The sequence below is a fragment of the Ixodes scapularis genome, unplaced genomic scaffold (genome assembly GCF_016920785.2).
Source record: "Ixodes scapularis isolate PalLabHiFi unplaced genomic scaffold, ASM1692078v2 PGA_scaffold9__187_contigs__length_104089568, whole genome shotgun sequence".
Lineage (NCBI taxonomy): Eukaryota > Metazoa > Arthropoda > Arachnida > Ixodida > Ixodidae > Ixodes > Ixodes scapularis.
Window position 1 is genome coordinate 12561713 of NW_024609884.1, and position 21183 is coordinate 12582895.

General features: G+C 42.4%; 2 protein-coding genes across 3 annotated transcripts in view; both read right to left on the reverse strand.

Moving 5' to 3' along the window:
- Positions 1–10486, reverse strand: part of LOC8053820 (phosphatidylinositol-3-phosphatase SAC1) — a 30128-nt gene extending 19642 nt beyond the window's left edge. Inside the window, exons 1-12 of one of the 2 annotated variants that reach the window (XM_040217089.3) lie at positions 10424–10478; positions 9899–9988; positions 7105–7199; positions 6546–6620; positions 6331–6458; positions 5755–5904; positions 5466–5525; positions 5339–5372; positions 4680–4867; positions 1312–1398; positions 848–916; positions 684–763 (exon numbers count right to left, since the gene is read on the reverse strand). In XM_040217089.3, coding sequence (XP_040073023.1) covers positions 684–763; positions 848–916; positions 1312–1398; positions 4680–4867; positions 5339–5372; positions 5466–5525; positions 5755–5904; positions 6331–6458; positions 6546–6620; positions 7105–7199; positions 9899–9927 — 995 coding nt within the window. In that variant the 5' untranslated portion in view covers positions 9928–9988; positions 10424–10478. Of the gene's footprint in view, positions 1–683; positions 764–847; positions 917–1311; positions 1399–4679; positions 4868–5338; positions 5373–5465; positions 5526–5754; positions 5905–6330; positions 6459–6545; positions 6621–7104; positions 7200–9898; positions 9989–10423 lie in introns of both variants that reach the window. The other variant, XM_040217088.3, reaches the window with a different exon arrangement.
- A 1074-nt stretch (positions 10487–11560) lies between these two features.
- On the reverse strand, positions 11561–20981 carry LOC8053821 (ER membrane protein complex subunit 4). The gene is made up of 5 exons (XM_040217087.3): positions 20902–20981; positions 18352–18460; positions 16412–16565; positions 13746–13903; positions 11561–12298 (listed from the first exon to the last, which is right to left on the reverse strand). Exons 1-5 carry the CDS (start codon positions 20967–20969, stop codon positions 12260–12262), a joined length of 528 nt encoding a protein of 175 aa, XP_040073021.1. The 5' UTR covers positions 20970–20981; the 3' UTR covers positions 11561–12259.
- Positions 20982–21183: the final 202 nt, after the last annotated feature.

Below are 21183 nucleotides of genomic sequence, written 5' to 3' on the forward strand. Positions count from 1 at the left end.
ACAGACCTATCAAAAAAAAAAGAATGCTTGATACTGGTATTTATAACAATAATAACCTCACAATTCTTGATAATAGTACTTCTCATAACAAGGTACAAAAATTTGTTAATGAATAGCAAACACAAATTCATCCTGACAGCACATTGCAATTAGGAATTTACGTTGCTCTTAAAGTAATGAGATTCAGGCAAACACTATCTAGCTGTGAAATGTAGCAAAACTAAAACCAAATATAAAAAAGTACCACTTTAATTTTTAATCATCGTGGACATAAAAAAATTGAGGGAATCTTTGCAAACTCTATACACGGCAGCCCAGGGCCGTACCCAGAAAAAAATTTCGGGGGGGGTTTTCGGGGACAACAGCGGCCATTTTGTCTTATTTTCGCCTATGAATCATGTGCATTGGTGGCATATAATGGAGAGTTATAGGAAACCGAAGAACCGGTCTCGGTTTGGTACCCGGTAGCCGACCGGTGCCACTGCGCGTGCGCAGAGGTGGAGATTAAAGTCGGCTGGCTGCAAGTGCACCGACCAGGGCCGTACCCAGAAAAAAATTTCGGGGGGGGTCAGAACCCCCTAACCCCCCCCCCTGGTTACGGCCCTGCGGCAGCCTATAACGATGGCCCAAGCCACCCAAAAGACGCAAGTGATCAATGTTCATCAGCTTCTTAAATGGCTCACTTGATGTTGCTGTTGTTTGCAATGGTGGAAACATCTTGCAAGGCCTTGCCCAATGACTTCTCTGGGCCTTTCTGGTCAATCTGAAATGTTGAGTTTGCATAAGTTCTTTATATAAGCTTTGACATAATAAAAACCCACTTCTGGGTGATATCTGGCCATCTTACCAAGTTAATTATCACTTGCTTCCCATAGGTGAAAATTTGATTGTCAAAGTGTTTCTGGAACCCTTGAAGCTGCAAAGATATACAAAAATAGTACATCTCAATTGCTAAGGAGCAGAAATTGCTAGAATGCATGTATTGATAAGATTGACCGAAGATGCCAAAAACGAACGTTTAAAATTACAACCAAAACACATGTGATGCATGTTTGGGCAACTGGACTAAAGAGGAGTCCCAATCGCAGAGGCATCTATGATGGGACAAGTGCTACATCAATGCACAGCAAAGCCGTCCTAACCCAAGATGAGCCCAAGTTATGGGTGCGGCAGATTTAAGAGGTTTCACTTTAGTCGTCACGTTGGATGACTAAAATTCCACATGTGTAAACAGGAATGAAGAAATGTGTAGAAGCAAAAATAGTAGAAAAAGCTTGCACCACAAATGGACATCAAGATGAAGTTACTCACATGGTCATACCCGTTACTCAAAGTGGGGGGAGGTTTGTACCGCAGGTCAGGGAGTTGGGACCAGAACAATGGAATGGATCCTCGGGTCTGCAAGCAAGATACCATTCTGAGAAACAAAAAAAATGTAACTGTCGCCAAAAAGCAAAATCCTTTGGCAGTTGTACTAGATAAAATTCCTTCACACAGCTTTTGACATGTCGGTAGTTTAGCCCCATATTGCTGTAAAAAAGAACTAAGTTTGTATTTCGAGCTCGAAACATGCTTTTTGTGCAATACTCGTCAAAATATTAGATGTGGGAGAAAATTATTTCAACCTTTTGTTTACGTTTCTGCATATAGCAAAGTATGATGAAAGAGCCCAAGCTCGTACCAGATCTCATCACACCGCAGTGTCCTTCTGCACGATTAAGTCTGTCCACTACCGTCACTGTCGCAGTGGCAACAAAGCGTCCAGCAGTGGCATCGGAACAAGGGGGGGCGGTCACCCCCCCAGACAGTTCAGAAATTTAATGGAAACTATACAAGAGAGGGGGCGCAAAATCCCACACACCCCCCTCCCGAATAGTTCCGTCGCCTCTGGCATCCAGTGAAAGGAAGCACGTGCAAACGCAGTCCAAAGCAAGCAAATGACGTCTTTTTCCGCATACCATTAGCTAAAGTCAACATGGCAATGAGCCAAAGCCGACGTGGTGTAACAGAGTAATGTCGACGGTGTTGACAGTCGACGACAGCAACTGAGTTATACTGACGTCGCCGACCAGTAAGTAATAAGGCGAACCACTGGCATATTCTTTCTGACTAACTGCACTTTAGTAGACTCTTTCCAAAACCTCGGTGATTCTGATGAGGCTTGGTGCAAGCTTGGGCCCGAGATAATAATCTATTTTCTCCGAGCGAAGTGGAGCGAGGGGCGACTATTTGTAATGTGGTCTGTTTGAAAGTTATTAGAACAGACATTTGGGCGAGTTGGTAAGAGTTCATAGTGAAAAGCAGTGCACCTGGGGCGAGACCAAAAAAGAGAGACACACAGGACAAGTGCTGACTAGCAACTGAAATCTTATTAGAACAAACACAAAAATGCCGCTGCTGCTCGCACAGGTACTGGGCACAATGTGATTTTCAAACGCTTCTTTCTTCACCTCACATGCTAACCCAAATTTAAAAATTCATCTAGCTGTTCGTAGAGATCGTAAAGGCTGGCTCACAATTTTTTTTTTTTTTTTGTTATCTGGTATGTTTCAATTACCTCCCAGGGACAGTCGATCCTTGCATTGGAATAACACTGTTGTATTGACGAAATGTGGTTCGCAATCCTGCGAACCTGCAATCCCGGCAATGCAAGCTAAATGCGAGTATGCGGTTTCTTTCGACGAGCTGCGGTGTTCTCGGAGTCAAATGTTCATGCATTGCCCGATCTGCCCTATATATGAACACCCGCAGGAAAACTGGATCTTGTAGGCCGCTCCTTTTAAGCAGGATACATACTTCACACCGAGTTTTACGCTACACCCACTACAGTTCGATTGGGTTTATTTGCCTGCATGTTTGTTTGTGGCAGAACATACTCAACCTAGTTTGTTGCGGGCGGAAAAAAACTATATTCACTCCATCTGGATGCGACACTTTTCAGTCCGTGTGAAATGCAGTGGATATACAGAATGACAGCAACCTTTTGTTTTTTCTAACTTGGTCCCCTCTTGTGGTTCTTGGATCATCCTTAAAGTTCTTTATTAATTTGTTGCAGGCTGAAGTGCTGACTGATTCTGAAAATCCCGAGTCTCCGATTCTCTGAATCTCGGACGAAAAGCTTATGTTCACATTGTGGATGCACAATTTTGTTAATGCTGACCTCATAAAAGAAAATGGTATGCCTCTCTTGATGAGTTTTGAATGTGCTGACCGATAGTTTAGCAAACACTTTGCAGTTCTAGGATGGTATGACCAGCATAGATGATCTTTCTTCATTTCCACAAGGAGATAAAAAACTGAGTATGGTTCTCCAAGACCTAGACCTTGTTCAGTGAATACCTTAGGTAAGCGTTTTATGGAAGTCTATCCTCCCAATGAATACCAAATAATTGTCAACATATCTAAAAATATTTCTAATGTTTTTTTTCCCAGCAGGGTTTGAGTGCCTGGTCAATCCTTCCTCAGAAAATATTGTTCAGCACGGGTGCCATTAAAGTTCCACTGAAAACTTAAGCTTTTAGTGTAACTTCAGCAAGATGGACTTTCAAAATGGAGTCAGCTGTTGCTGGCTTCAGACCCTGCGTTCACATGTGCGTCCATTCAGCAGATGCTTGTCACCGTGACAGTGGCCATAGCAAATGGACTGTAGTATTGTGGAAACTTGGGTGAGTTGGTTCTGCATTTGTGAAAATTAATAACAGAGATGGACGAGGGACGAGTAGATGCACACAAACAGCACTCTGTCTGTTCACATCTACACGTCCCTCATCCATCTTCGCGCCGTTTTTAATTTTCACAAATAGCAAATGGACTTTATTGTGCAGAAGGATGACAGCAGTGTGGCGAGATCAGGTGCATCCTTGGGCCCTTTTACCAGGCTTCTAAACGAGCGGAACATGAGCAACAAAAGTTAAAATTAATGCAGATAGCTGATTTTCTCTCCCACCTAATACTTTGACAAGCCTTACATGAAAAGCATGTTTCTTCGGCTAACTGGTATGGCAGTGTCTCGTTAATATGGACACCTCTGTTCCCCGCAAAATTGTCCATAATGTGAGTTGTCCATAATAATGAGACTAAAATGCATGCATTTTCCCCATTTGTCCCTGAAAACAGTGTCCATATAGCGGGGTATCCATATTAATGGGGGTCCATATTAACAAGACATGACAGTAATGGCATTTTTTCCCTCGAACATGGGTCCAAAGTATCAAATAGCCCAGCTTTTATAGTGCAAAACTATTGCGCAAAAAAATACAGTAGTCTCTAGACATCTAAAAGTCAATCACTCCAGACTAATTAATTAGCAAGATCTCATTTTTGTCACTAGCCGATTTTCCAAATGTCACTAAGGCATATTCCCTTTAAAACTTAATGAAGCAAAACCAACAGAAACAAAACCAACTTCTAGTTATAAAAAAGTGTTTTGTAGTAGTCTCGAATCGGACCCTTTGTACAATCGACATCCCCATGAAAAAAGGGTTACAAAGCTCCAAGCTAGTCACAACCTTAGAGGGTTATTTTGTAGTTTACGAAACAAGCAACAGACAATATGACAACATAAAAAAAATATGATCAGCCTTGCCAATCATGTATGTTCTAAATAATTCCCTGATCAGTACAGTGTGTTTGTTTTCACATGACAGCGCACTGCACGCTGCAACAAAACAGCGACCCACCTGGACAAAAGAGCTGCGTGCACTGTCACCCTCGATAATCTGCTCGGTCTCCACAAAGTTGGCAGCATGGCCCTCACTGTCCAGGCCCCTCATGAACATGCGCGTCCCAGCCCGATAGCAGCTCCGTCGAGAAATCAGGGCAAATGTGAACCCACGGCCGTTGATAGCACACGTCTTGATGTACACGACTAAAGCCGAAGGTCAAGGATGCGCATTGCTCGATAGATCAATTATGACCATGTGGCTCACTTCAACATGAGTACACAAGCCATGAATATGAACACTTGATTACGTTGATGTCATCAACAATCAATGTAGTCCTCACCAAGTGAAGCACAGCGAGTTGTTACAGCATGTTGGCTGTAACCTGAAGACAGCAGTGCTAACTATTCTGCCACTCACATCTCAAAATAAAAAAGCCTATGTGTTTGGGCCGCAGCAATTAGCTTTGCTGCCGCTAGGATAGTGTAAAAAATAGGTACTAAAGGCACATTCCATTTGAACTTGTTCAGGCCTGTCTCTCAGTTAAGAAATTAGCTCGAGCAAAGAATTTTGAGATTACTCTCGTATTCAGGTCGACGTTACACTCATTGCTTGCCTCAATTCAAAGTAAAGATCAAAAACAAGAAGCTGAAAGCTTCACTGCAAATAAAAGATACAGCCATGAATGATGGGCAGGCAGAACTTCTGAAGCTGGAAATAAAACAGTTGAACAGAGTTATGCGGATGTAAGATGATTGTAAAAAAAAAAAAAGAACACCAGGACTATGTATACACGTTTCTCACCTCCACTTGATTGCTAAACTCGCTCATCAAATAGTGGTTCCAGACAAACCTGTAGTCTGCCTGTAACGAATGCAATTTGACACTAGTTAGTGTGACAACCTCCTACATAAGCAGAAAAAAAAAATATAACAAGCTGTAGTGGTAATAAAATTCAACTTTACTCCTTTTATGCTTCCCCTTAACACAAAGATTGCATATAAATGGAGCCATACACTAATTAAACTCTCTTTTAGGCCCCCAGAAAGGCTACAAAACCGCTCTTGGGAATGCTCTTTCAGTGGCAACTCACACGCTCCATGAGCCCCATCTGGAGGAAGTCTGGCGTCGTGTTGTAGAGCCGCTGAAGCGTGTGGCTCAGGTCGTATGTGGTTGAGTAGTAAAAGTTTGGTGTGCTCAGCACCGACTGGACCATTGCAGTGTACTGCTTGTTGTACTGAATCTGAAATAAAATACAAACATTTGCAAGTTGATTAAGCGTGACAAGCCAAAAACATAACTCTGTAAACTATCTATGCCACCTGCACACAACATTATTAGGGCATGTTATATAGAACTCACAGTTTTGGAATAAATCCAGAAAAATAGAAAAAGGAAGCAACTGCCAATAAATTGCAGTCAGATTAAAATTTTTCCTAAAACTCTGATATTATAATCTTCATTTGTCGATGGCAACAAGAAATTAATCCGCAAAATTCAAATTCCTGAATCAAAACAAGCCCTGAACAACCACCTCCGATTTTTCTAGATACAAAAGACCAACCATGGCATATAAAAGACGAACCATGGGATGCAAAAGAGGAACCATGACCCTAGGCATATACAAAATGAAAGAGTCACAAAAATTAACTGAGTAGTGCTCATTCACCTGTTCTTCTGTCAGGTGCAAGGACGTTTTTGTGTAAGAGTATGCCTCTGTTGCTTTTATCCGCCATATCACCTGACCGTTGATTTCGCCCACCCTCCGGCGATCGACGATCACAATGAGGTAGGGGCCTGAAATCACCAAGATGGGCTTTAGCAGAGAGTATTTTCAGCAACTTCGACTGTTAGAAGAAACAATTTATATTTCAAGAAGTCTACCTGCAAGGAGGTTGATGACTCCGACAATGCCATAGATAACTTTGCTCACAGCCTGTGGCGGTATGTCCGGCTTTGCTGTGGATGAAAAAGAAGGCAAGGAGTGATGGTCGGCATGTTTCTGAGAGTGGCATCCTTAGTGAAAGTGGCCATGTTGTGGTGAATTCTAATTATTGTACGAGTAGGACCTCGGTCTCAGTCAGACCACTTTTGCCTTCGGCTTTCCTGGTTCCAGAACCAGACCTTTGCACAACTGCTGTCTAGGTCGATCTGTTCCCTAGCCTGGAAGGTACTTTAAAAAACATTACGGGACACAAGGGTTGCTTGCACTACTTGATCATACTGAACATTAAAAAAAAAGGTGAGCAGCTGACTGACCTATCCTTACAAGTTACACCTGTGCATTTAAGCACACTTGTATGCACACAATAGTGCATATTATTAAAGAAATATAAATACTAAACAAAAACATAACTTGAGTTTTGAAGACATCTCTATTACAGTCAAGTCTATGAGTATAAAAGATCAGTCGTATAACAGAAACAATTCAAAATAGACATACCAGACAGTGTAACCTCGCGCGACACCCTATCAATGATCAGGCTCTTCTCCGAAACATTTGCAGGTTCAATAATGTACTTGTCAGGTGTGCTATACCTAGAAATAAGAAAACAACAGGCAGCTAAACAGAAGTTCTTCTAGAATACTGTTTGTGCAAATGATACGATTATGTTCATTCACAGTACACAAATGGTAGGGGCATGTTATTGGGTTTGATGTGACAACATAAAAAGGTAGCTACACTTTTTTTTTCTTTTTAACTCTCATCGATTGTATGAGTGAAAGTTCGAAGAGGTCGTGCAACGATATTGGGTAGAGATGTTACTTGCTTTATACAAGCTTACTGGCACTAGTGGGTTTCAAGTATACTCGCACGCAACAGCACTGACCAAAAAGCTTCTTCGTCGCCGCATAATTTCGAGGATAAAAGAGGACATTTCCTTTCAGTCCCTCCTTCGCAGAACTTGATGATCGCATTGTTGACAACACCAACAATGTGATCCCTACAAACCAGATCATATGGCCGCTCGTTCTGGCTGCGAGTTGAGGGATGAGTGCTGCTCATTTTTCTCAAACTTTTTCGGCGACTGTTATCGCAGGGAAAAAAAAATGTGTGTTTCATAGGTTATGAATGTCGAGGAAGAATTCTCAGCAGTATTTACTGAAAGTATGGAAATTGTTGCATTGCCCCCTTTTAAGAATGGCGACGGCAGAGAGTCATTTTAACTAACCTTGTTTATTCACTACTGTGTGCTGTCTCCCACAGTGTTTCTGCAAAATATTAACTTCAACAGTACAAGAGAGGCACCAGTGAAGATCGCAAACTTAGAATGTGGGTTGGCAGTCCAGAAAAGAAAACCCACCATTTCTACCCAGTCTGTGATCGTTGTGGCCAAGTCCTGCCACCCAGGTACATTCTGGCCTTGCTGATTTGTGATAAGGAGCACCTGTAACTAACCTAACCTATGCCTAAAAGATAGCGTATACTAGGGTGTTTTGAATCCCAAGGCTTGCTACAAAATGACCCCAAAAAATTTGTGCCTGCCCAAGTCTGTTCTTGTGAAAAATTAGAGCCTTTTTTCGAGACTTTGAGTGTTGTGTTGCCCCTCCTCTTTTCCTCAATCTCGAGGTTTTGTCTTAAATTATGTTAAACCTTCACCAGCTCGTTTGCTCCCTAACTTTTCGTTTAAGAAACTTTTAGAAATTTCAAATGACGAATGCCGCCGACCAAGTCGGGCCGACAGTCCGGTTTAATGCTCCTATCAAGAGGTGGTGCAACATGTCTTTGAAAGCAGACAACACAGGTGGGAGACATATCTGCGGTAGGTTCACACAGTCAGATTTGCCTTAATTTTTTTTAGTTCAAGTGTTAACCTCACCGTGCATGGTTAATCTTAGAGGCAAGCTAGATTACATGAAGATCATCTTCAATCTGATCGACCACTGCCGCCATGGTGTTTCCAAACCCGACATGTTGTGCCACCTTGCACACCGACACATAGACTAACTCTGCTGCCAGCCTGCCAACTCTACACAGAATGGTAACACAATTAAGATGAATGACTGGCCCATTTACCAACTCAGATTGTTTGAACACAAGATATGAAGATGAGACATTCATTGTGCCCAAATCTTAGTATGCAGCAAGACTACAAGCATGACAGCACGGTTTTAAAATATGGTTTTGTTGAAGACAGTGCATGCATGATCGAGGAATTTCAGAAAATCAAACTTGTAGTGTTTGGCACATACAAACATTATGCATACAAATGCACAACCTCCAAAATGTACCAGAAAGCGTGCCAGATTGTGCACAGTGGTGCTAGTCTGCAAATAATACACATGCATCTACCATTTTTTTTTTTAAACAGTTAAGCTAAGCAGAGTGTCGAAGAGTGCTGCAAGTGTGTGCACATACTAAACTGGCAAGTGCAAAGCCAGATGCGTGAAACTTCGTAATGCAATAAATATAGCATTTAAAACAATAGCTGGATTAACTAGTCAAAATACATTGGATTAACTAGTCAAAATATATAAGTGTTTGAACACCTAGCAGTGAGCAACTTTACAACTTCACCATACGTGATCAAGCAGCGATATACATGACATGTAAGCAGGGGCGGATGCGGGAATTTCCTGAGGGGGGGGGGGGGGGGGGGGAGGGTCAGGTATTGGTCAGCATACCATATGTTTAGGAACCCCCTCCCCCTCTCCTTCATTTTACGCCCTAAATTTTACACATGCAGAAATCAAGAGGGGGGTCAGGACATCCGGACCCCCCCCCCTCTAAATCCACTTCTGCATGTAAGCTTCAAGTGTTAGACTTTCAACAAAATATTTGCACAAGTACAGCTTCTTTACTACTATTAGTGCAAGCTTAAAACATAAAACAACAACAAAAACAAGTGTTTTACGTCTTCAAACGCACGTTTCATGCACCGAAAAGTATCAATGGAATCTGAATCTAGTGACCCACACACCCCGTACAGGAAAGACTAACAATTAGAGTACACGCACCACTAATTAATGGTTCACATTTCAATGGACGGAGCACTCTTCGCTAAATCTGAATTCAACTGAAAGGGCGTACGCGTCACTGGCACGCTCCCACTCTCCTTGAGCAAAAAGGAAAAAATGCACCCGGGGTTGCCGAGGGCACGAACTTCTTTGATATGCAGCGATTCCACCGACACGTCACCGAGAGGAACGGTGAAGTTTCTCTAAGCTGCAGAAAGATGTGCAAAAACGCCCAGATTGTGTGCATGCCGAGTGGTCTCACAAACGTAGGCACTCACAAAAGGAGCTCGTCGGGCAGAGCAGACATCACGCAGCTCTCCTACCTCTCGGCGCCACTTGTGAGCGCTACATACAGACGAAGACAGCAACTTCGGTCGCAAAACGAAACACGAAAATACATTAGGCTCCCAATTTCCAACTGATGCGCTTCATACAATCGCAAACTCTCAACTGCGAAGCGTTGAAAGCTTATGCTTTCCTTTACCCAGCAGTGATCTTCGTAAAGACCGTGTAAGTGTCGTATAATTAAATCATTAAAAAGCATATCGGTATCATTAATACAAAGAAACCCACGGCACATCGATATAAAAAAAAGTATCACGCCATCAGAATTTCGAAGAGCATCGCTGCGAAAAATTGCTCATGTCGGCACTGCTCCCAGCAAGGAAACCCTGCCGCCGTAATTAACTAACCAAATTTAGTACCGTTAAAATGAAACACACTAGAGTAATTGATTTCATTACACTACAAAAGGGTTCGTGTTATGAATCAAGAAAAAGAGAAAATAAAATGAACTTTCTTACAAGATAAGGCTGTCATAAACGCCTACATCAGTGGACGCCGCCATTACACTGGAACAATGTTTGCAGCACAAAATTCTCCAAACCGCTAGATCAAGCAGACTTGAATCAGAAATACATCGAGGTTTTGAAAATCCCGCGGGAAATATTACTGCATAATTGCTGCCAATGCAATTAGTGCAAAGGTTCAAGAATAACGTTAATAATTCCTGAAAAAGAACAAAAAAAAAAAAAAAAGAAAAAAAAGGGGGGGGGGGGGGGGGGGCAGAGGAAAAACAAATTTCCAAGCTAGGTACTAGTCCTGGTATCAAACCAGGGACTTCTCCATTTCCAGTGGAGTGCTCTGCCAACTGGGCTAACCAGGAGTTGGACGTCAGTAGAGCAAACGGGTTTTAACAGCTGCCACCGGTGTAACACCAATAAGGGTGAACGGCCTACATTTTTAAGGTTGATGATAATGAAATTAATGCAAAGATGCAAGTGAGCTGGACAAGAATAACGATAATTATCCCTGGAGAAGGGGAACAAAGTACAAACACAAATCTCAAACACAGCTAGGGGACTGGTGCACAACTGAAAAAAAATCAGCCTGGTCCTGGTGTCGAACCGGGGACCTCTCCATTTCCAGCAACAAATACACTCGGTGCACACCATCGTATTCGATTTACGAGTGCAGCCTATCTCAAAACACAACTGGAACACTCCCTGCACTTCTCTGCACCTTGTTACCATGCCACTTTTCGGCACCACTACAGGCCGGGGCAGGTAAACCTGATGTTTTGAATCTTGAGAGTATTTATACTCAGTATTTACTTTCATTCAGACATAGTGAAACTAACTTACCTTTTGATGGACAGACTGGTAATGTTCGCTGTTGAAACAAACTCGTCTCAAAATTGCAATTAACAGCTACCACATTATAGTGTTAACAAACACAAGCAAAGTTAATTATGGTAATCATAAATATAGAATCATAAGTGCCCAGTAAATGGTGCAAGTATGGGCTTGAGCCTTTAGATAAAAATATTCCAGTAAACCAGAAGAGCTTTTGGCATTTCAATAGCAATTAACAATGTGTGCACCATTGAAAGACAAACATTTGGCATTTCAATAACTGGTGCACAATTGAAAGACAGACAATGTAAAAAAAAAAAAAAAAAAAGCTTTAATGCCTCCTTAAACATGACAACTATACAAAATGAACAACACAAACATTGAATTAACAATCTAACCAGCACTTCACCGCCTGCTTTGACATTCATTTTCACAACCTACCGAAGCATAGCAGGATAGACCTTAGAGTGTGTCAACTCATGTGCTTGCGTGCAGCATCAGTTCTGTGCTCTAAGCATCAGCTAGACGTGTATAAAGGTAGAAATACCAACATTGCTATCAGCTGTGTTTTCTGTGGATCAATACCAAACCATGAAGCAAGCTACACTATGTTATAACAAGTAAAAGAAACAATGATCATGTTCACAGAAAAAAAAAACAATGTATGCAATGGAGGCATAAGCAGAACGTGGAAAGGGCTACACAGTGAATGTTTATTCCATGGCCCTCTAGCCCACTTGAAAATGCAGGCTAACCCTAAAGGCACCCCCAAGCAATGTAACACTTTACCAAATTGTCGATGGTACAGGTTCAGAACACTACAATGCACAAAAGAGAAATGGAGGCAGAACTGCTGATGTATCTACACAAACATGACCAAAGTTAGCCAAAACACAGGAAAATAATTATATAAAAAAACTGACATCAGGTCCCAGCATCAGGGCCCTTCATCTTTTTTTCTTTTTTTTTTCACGACTTAGACCAGTTCTTGATGACTGTCATGGCTCAGGAGAGAATGATACCTCCACCAGAGTGTTCAATCCTCTGTAAAACAAAAAAAGATCTAAAATAATTCACGATATAATGGAGATTAATCAAATTAAGTGAGACACAAGCGATGAAAATGATCGCCGCGCAGCAGTATCATAGCAACCAGTGCTGGCGTCTCTACGTCACTTGTGCGCGGCGCCCAGATCTGGTTGATACCACTGATCTCCACTATGGGGGCTGCATGGCGCATAGCTGCTCTCCGAGCCTAGCGCAAGTGAAGCCACTGGACATTCGATGCTAGTTCCAGAAGTCGGGCGTGTGCTGGGCTTCCTAGTGCATTCAGACAATATTTTGGTCCATGCTTTTTTGTGTCTTTGATTGGGATTTAATACTCCCATTCTGAATTAAATCTTGAAAATAAGGCGATTGAATGTGGGACATACGCACACTTGATCAACTAGAACCTCAAAATTTTCACATTGAATGGCTTCCCAGGAGACTTCTCGGGTCCGCATGCGCTGTAACTCCACAAGAAGCATGCTCTCTAGGGACGACAAGAAAAAGATCCAGTGCCCTGAACGCTGTTCGATTCAGCACCCGGGAAAGTTGCAAAGCCTGTCAAGCGCTTACTTCCGGTGGCTTCATACCTGTCTGCTCAATGCGCCATCCAGCCCCCTATAGTGGAGATCAGTGGTCGATAGTTAAAGCCGTGCGGTGCGCGAATGGCACCGGGTGCCCAGTTTCACTGCTCATGTGTTCCATGCTTTACAGTCTCCAATGAGCGAGCGCTGAAAGACAACTGCAGCCTTGGGCACAATGAATTGGTGGTAAAAAGCTAAAAATTGCACTACTAAACTTTGGAACTTAATTCTGCAAGCTGTAATTTATTATAAGTTCACCTCCGCATCATTTTATTTCTGCCTTCATACAGGAGATCAATTTTATATTTAAAATAAAGCTCCAAAAAGAGACATAAAAAAAAAAAAACTCCAAGAAGAGACATAAGAAAAAAGAAGAGAAGAAAATCATGAAGGTGTGCAATAGTGATGCTAGGCATATTTATCAGGGATCACTTTTTAGAATACTCTAGAACTCTCTATGCTTGCGGGCAAATTTCATGCAAATGGGGCATACCGACCATATCTCTACCACCTGAAATTCACTAATTTAGAAGGCTGGAACCTCCCGTGGTCTTCGTGCAACCAAGGTCTATTAATTGTCCCACAGATGGTAAGTTGACTGCTATCCCATGGCAGTCTGTTCCTTGGGGCATGGCCCCAGGAAAAGAAGTACCTTGATCTCCCAACTGCTAAAGATAGGCTACTTAGCAGATGGTTTAGGAAACAAGCTCTCAGGACAGCAAAAGTAGTGGCCCAAATCCATGTGGGCACTTCAGTTTTTGCTTCAGTTTCAAGCCAACATGTAAGCCGAGATACCAACATGCGATTCCCCTTTAATGAAAGTAATAGATTAATAGCTAGTTCAGGGAGATAGATCTTACCTGAAGAGGCTCTACAAAGTCTAACCAATCAGATGCATGTGTTGGCAGAAGACCCATTGAAGAACATTTGTACAGAGCCAAAGCCAAGCATGCCAGGTTGCCAAAAAGGTACACTATTTTTTGAAGAATCGCTTGGCCTCCCTCAATCATTTTGAAAGCTGGAATAAAAAGAATTCCCCAAGGTCACAAAATAATTAAAATTGTTTAATGATATCAAGATTTTTATACTGATAACCCACTCCCCTCCCCTCCCCTCCCCCCCCCCCCCCCCCCCCCCCCCCCCCCAAAAAAAAAAATATATACGTATACGAGGTTACAATGAAAAGTTTCCGGAATTGCCGTTCAGGAGCTTTTTTTCCAAAATATTTTTATGTCGCTGTGTTGGCCATCCTTTGTATGAAATGACCACAACTGTCAGATCGATATCTCAACAAGTCTGGCTTTGACAAGCATTCTGGTCGAGCAACCATGAACATATTCAATGGTGGATAAAAACGAAATCCTAGCGGTCATCAATTTTTTTTTTTTGTTTTATTTGGAGGGGAAAATTGCGACGGAAATCAAATTCAGGTTGAATGCCATTCTTGGGGACTCGTCACTTTTGTTTTCCACCACGAGTTTTTGGGTTTCCAAATTCCAGCATGGTCGTACAGACAGAAGTGATGAACCACGTTCAGGACGTCCAAAAACAGCTACCACACCAGAAATTGTGAATAAAATCCATGACTGGGTTTTTGGGAGACCACCACATAAAAGTGTGTGAATGAGGAAGCAGTGGGCATCTCTTCTGAACGAGTTGTTTATATTTTACACAATGAATTTGGATTAAAGAAACTTTCTTCAAGATGGGTGCCGCACTTGGTCAATCCGGAGCAAAAACGGATTCGAGCCTGAACGTCAGCCGACAGCTTGAAAGTGTTTCAGGCAAATCCACACGAGACCTGGGTCCACCATTACACGCCAGAAAGAAAAAGTCAATCGAAACAATAGACTGGGCCCAGTGAATCGGCTCCAAAGAAGGCAAAGACAATTCAGCCGGCTGGCTAGGTGATGGCATCAGTTTTGTGGGATGCCAAAGGAATTTTGATCATTATCTTGAAAAGGAAAAAGCTGTTACTGGCCAATACTACATAATACTTCTAAACAAGCTAAAACAAATGAAAAAAAAAAAACGCTTGAGAATGGTCAAGAAACGGGCGTTTCACCACGACAATGCACCCGCCTATTCAAGTGCAGGCACTCATCAAAAACTGACAGAACTGAAGTTCGAACTCCTTCCGCATCCACCGTATTCACCTTACTTGGCTCCCTCGGACTTCCACCTATTCCCGAAGCTCAAGACCTTTCTGGCTGGAAAGAAATTTCTGTCGAATGAAGAGGTGAAGGAGGCTGTGAACAGCTATTTTGGGTATCTCCAACAACGACACTTCCGGGAGGAGATCAAAAAGCTGGAGAAACGCGGGACGAAGTGTGCCGAGCTTTCGTGGGATTATGTCAAAAAATAAAGTATAACTTAAATCAGATATATATTGTTTTCATTTTCATTCCAGAAACTTTCCAATCTACCCTCGTATATACTTGGGGACAGCTTTCTGAAGCAATGCAGTCAAAACTATGAGGTGTCCATGCAGTTGTACACCCTGAGCACCCATCAAAGCTGTGATTCTCGTAACGCTATCTAAAATGCCACAGATAGCTATCTCCAGTACAGAAAAGGTAGCAATTTGGCAAGTCAGTAAAATTACTGACATGGTGGAGAACTAATCTAGAACAGCGTAAGGTCTTGGTAAACCACAAAAATTGGAAAGATGCAATGGCCAAGTGGCTTCTGCTGTGCCTCTCCTGTTTGTTTGTTTGAAGCACTTTGATCTTATTTTCTTTACTCCATAAAGAAAGGCTTATATATCTCGTTTCAAATGCTTCTCAGCAATAAAAAGTGTGTCTAAAATCAATTTACTTCACTATTTAGACAGATCATGTGACACCAGATTTGATTTTGTTTTGGTTTCAACTGCAATTGAAACAGCCATGTAGCACCATCTCAGTTCAGAAGAGTCGACTTAGTCGGGGCCGACAATTGCCGTTTGTTTAATGACAGTGGAAACTAATCGAGTAACAAGGTAACTCACCAAAAATAGTACAACTTTTCAAATGTGATAACTCATGAAAAACTAGGACACACCTCGCTTCTATGATGCTTCTAAAGCAGCAATCAAGAAACTTGTTCATGCTTGTGGGTGCCTATGTGGGGTTGCACAAGATGAAGCTTGTGCAACACAATATTATGAAGAATGAAACCGGTTGCAAATAGGGAAATCCCAACACAAACATAAGAACTGTCATATTTTGAACGTCACAATTTGCTAATGCCCACAAAAATGAAAGCAGGTAGATATCTGAAATACTGCTCTATGCCCTTCTAAATATAAATCCATATATTTTCACCCTATAACTTGCTGCAATCTGTTTCTACTACTGATTCCCCAAACCAGGAAACTGAGCTAAGACAACCAATGTAACTGACTTATCTGATGGTATTTTTCCAGCAGAACCCACATCACAAATCTCAACATGACAATCAGCATAAGCATACAAGAGGCCAAACAAATAAAGATCAGATACTGTGTGCTAACAACAGATTGCTGATGATACACAAAATGACTCACTTGACTGGATGGTAAGCAGTGCCTTGACAGGTCTCAGAAACAGCATCCCAACCATCATGATGGGAAAGATGGAAATAGAATTCCCTGCCATGTACATGATAAACAAGTTCATTGGAACCTGCTTCCAGGGGGCCAAAGCCACATCCCAGGATTTCTGTATGAGAATTAGAGATAACATTTCACTTTCAATCAATACAGTGTGACCACTAACTTTGATCACTGAGATAAACCGATGTCCTGATCCCCCTCTTGAATTCTGCAAGTGTAAAAATTTAGCGCAAAGAAACAGGGGGAGGGGGGGGGGGGGGGGGGGGGGGTCTTAACCATATGACATACTGCCCCCCCCCCCCCCCCCCCCCTCTCATACCTGTGTCCGCCCCCGAACATACTTGATGTATCTGTCTCGCAATCCCGCATGACCACAAATACGGGGGAAGCATTTAAAGTGACCGCATAAACCGGCTTGGTAACGTATCGCGCTACGCTTTACCAGAGAGGCGCCCGAAGGTGATGGAAGCATCGCATAAAAATTTCAAAGAACAAACTTACCCAAGTAAAAAGTAAAAAAAACGATAAATTTTTTTCTACCTACGCGCCTGTCTGCTATCAACGCGCCCTCTGAATGGCGCAACAACTGACAGATGGCGGCAGCGGCCCCGCGTCAGTTTAGCTTCCAGTTGCGCCAAAACCAGATGACGTGTAGCTGAAATTACTCAATGAACCATCGGTTTCATTTGTTTTCTGTTCAATTAATGTGTTTTATTGGAAACAAAAAAGAAATCATGCATTGGCCATTATAGCACTGAAAAAGCGTGCAGTGTTTATGATTCAAAAACACTGTCAGCTTTTGGCGTGACTGCGCGGTAAGCTGCTGCCGGGGTCGCTGCTGCTATCTGTCGGTTGCTGCACCAGTCAGAAAATGCGCGGATAGGAGATGGGTGCCGTAGGTAGGGAAAATGAGTTATAGTTTTTCTTTTCTTCAGGTAAGTTTGTTCTTTGAAATTTTGATGGGATGCTTCCACCACCTTTGGGCACCTCCCAGGTAAATCCAGCGAGATATGTTACCAAGCCAATTTATGCGGTTACTTTAAGAGCTTCCCCCGGATGTGGGCGCGCGTGGTAGTGGGCCATCAGAGGCTAAAATGTAGTACCCATGGACCAGAAGCTTACATAACTTCATTTGTATAATTAAAAGAAAAGAACCAGACATCCTTTACTTTTCTTTCGGAAAGCTTGCAGCTATGATTGTGATTCTCACGATGCCACATGAGGCTAGTAGTCCATTCAACCGACTGGGAAGCGCTTCACTATATTGTCAAAGCACAAGAGATAAATGTGGCTACCGTACAAGATCGGAGTACAGCATCAACGTTCAGCCTGGTTAACCGCAAAGTGTCATCATTCTGCTTGGGCTTGGTTAGTACCGACACGCTGCCGGTCATTTAGATTCAGGCTTGTTTCCGATCTGAGCGGTGATGGGAATAGTTGAGTTCTAACGACACTCAAGGTGCCTGCTCAGTGTATCACCAATCCACATGCACCACCTTGATTTCCACTGCTACGAAGAACACAGTAGAAAAAGCTACAGTGAGCGTCATGCATTGTCTATACCATGGGTAATTCCAAACAACATTGAGCAAAGGTCAGAAAAATTGCTTCTTGGTCCATCGAAGTTTTACTGTTTGCTTAAATTTTAGAACCGACTAGAACAGCACATGATCCAGTACAGCACAAGCAAGCGCCCACACTCAATGTTAAGGCAATAAATAAAAGAATAAAGAGATGGGCGCTTGGTAGTTGGGACGAAGTGGCTGCGGAGAGCACAAATAGATGCACTTGTTCGAGATCATGTTGAGCATGCGTGCAGAAGTCCTCGCATCACCAATGCCATAAAGTATGCAGTGAAAGAAAACTACCAAGAATAAAGAGAGATAACGTGCCTTAACAATGAGGTTTGCCTCTGTCTCTCTGCTGGCTTCAGCATGGCCCTGTCCTAATGATGAGCTGTACCCAGGTGGAGAAGCCAGCTCTGTAATCCTGTCAGTTCGCCTGAAAAGCAACATAAAAGTAATGTGAGCATCTAACTCAGCCTGCAGGTTTCTAGTGATGGTAAATGAGAACCAATGCGAGTTTCACAACTTAAAACATTAATTCAATGAAATAATGCACATCAGAGAACAAGCTCACACAAGACTACTCTCTCCAGAGATCTGATCTGGCCAAAAATCTGAGACCCGAACCGACCAACCCAATAAAGTTTTGACATAAACTTGGCCCGAGCCCAATATACCTTTTGAAGATTGGCCTGAGCCGATCCGACCAGAGTATTTACATCTCTAACTAGCCCAAGTCTGTATTTCCAAAGTTCTACCTTATCATGACGTGATTCACACCAGGCTGGAAGTTCTGTTCTCTTGGGATTTGTACTCATTTTAAGAAAATGTTGACAAAGCAGTTTTTTTTTTTCTTCTTTTTTTTTGCTGCTTGAATGGAGACTGGCTATGCACTCTCTAAAATAGCCTATAAGTTCACTTTCCTGCAGAATGCGTGGGAAGTTGGTCACTGCACTGTACTAAGGTAGAAATGATAGAACTCAAAATAAAATTGGAGTCAAAATGTGCCAGTGCAGAATGAGTAATAAACTTCATGGCACTTGTCACAGCCAAATGTGCACTCACAATCTTTAGGCCGACTCCTATCCCGAGCATTATTTGCTAAGACTCTTTCATAATTTGCAGCAATTGGCCGACTGCAATTGATGCAGAAAAGTGGATGCACAGGCTTCTTTTACAGAGCATGACACTAACGCTCTGTCTGGCACCTTTCTAAAAAGCTTATAGCGTGCAACACGTCAGCTGTCACTTTTTTCTACATTAAAATGTGAACAAAACTGACTGATTTTTGCATGTTCAAAGATTCACTATACATAATTAAAGCTGTTGCCAAAATCATGTGTTCATATTTGACAAGGTTGCATTGTTTGCTCCCGACACATCACCCAGCCCGACCCCAGCCCCATGCCAAGGTCTATAGGCCTCTCATATATTCGCCCCAAGCTGCACCAAAGTTGAAAGCTGGGCTAGTTGTTGTGGGCTAAACATAATGTAGCTAAACAGCGCAAAACGACAAAGACTAGAAAGAAGGAACAACCAAGACGCCCGTCCCGTCTTGGTTGTTCCTTCCTTTTAGTCTTTGTCGTTCTGCGCTGTTTTACCTACATTATGTTTAACCAAGCTGGATTTTTATAACAAACATTTTTCAACAGTGACAAGAAAAAAAAATACTGGTTTCTGGGGTATGCAAGACTGGTAACACAAGTTATAAACACTTAAACCTAAAAAAACAGGAACGAAACCAATTTCATTCCAATTCCAGTTCTCGTAACCAAAATATGGCCACTAAAATACGGTTGTCCACCTCTGCTTCGATGCTGAATGAGCAGCGTCGAATGTTTTAGAAAGTGGATCATCTGTAATGCATAAATAAGCACTCTCCAAAAACATGGAGGTTACTTTTCCCTCTGGCCTTAACTGGGAGCTGTTGATTAGTGTGGCAAGATCAGAGACGTTGGTTGATCACTTTCACCGCACATGACTGAGTCTTATAAGCTTGTGAGTGGAAATCACAGCATGCAGTTGGACAATAGTCGGCCAGTACATAAATTGCTAACAGTTCATGCATGTTTATTAACGACAATAAACTTGCAGTCAAAGGCACGCATTTGTTGTTTTAGGTCATTAGGCTTCCAGCAAGAGTGCCTGCGTGCACAAAAAAAGGAAAAACACTCAAATTTAGACTAGGATGCTTCTCGAAGATTACCCACCAGAACTCTAGTTCTTATATAACCCTGCTAGCTCAATCGATGGCGCATTGGCAGGCTGCGTAAGGGTCCTAACCTTTCCGTCTCGCTTCACACGAAAAGTAAACCGTGCAAATAAAAGTTATTATTAATTTGTGAAGAGGTGATGATGCTTGCAGCATGCACATGGAAACTGAGCACTTTACTCGAGCACCCCTCCATCCCATACCCAGCTAGTAGTTTGTGCAACGTTCAGAATATGGGCGCCACATGTAGTAAACATAATTTCATGGTGCACGCGGTGGATTACAACGAGACTAGAACTAACAGTTCTTAACAACAGTTCTTACAAATAACGCTGCAACTCCGGGAGCTTCCATACTGCCTCTACCAAACTACGGTAGAAGGTAAAGGAAGACGCCCGCGCGCGTACCCACTTCACAGGATTTGGCGCAACGCTAAAATTACTGCGCCAGTGAAGGGACTTTGGCACTGTGGCCGCTGAAGCTTTGGCAAACGAAAAACGCCGACAGGGTTGTTTCGCAACGTCACCAACGAACGCGCGACGGGCGTGCCGGAAGAATGCGAATTCGGTGCCAACAAGAGTGGGGTTTTCGGCAGTTTAAATGTGCCTCAAACGTGACCACCAGTATTATATGCGATTTAAGCACCAAGAATGGAGCTAACTTACCTCTGAGAACAGGCGAAAGACCATTTATGCCGCTTCACCTGAGTTTTATTACCTAAACTAGCAGCCATCTTGAACCATGCACAGCGTTGCCAAACGCCTGCTTTAATACGTGTCCAAAGAAAGCCAACGGACGACCTCGAATCCTTTAAATATGCTAAATTATAGCAAACTGAAATTAGAAAACTTATGTTAATATTATAATTTGGTTTATGTTTAGATATGTAATTTAGATTAAAATTTACAGTGCTTTCTAGCCGCCACTTAGTTTCGTTTTTGGGCTCT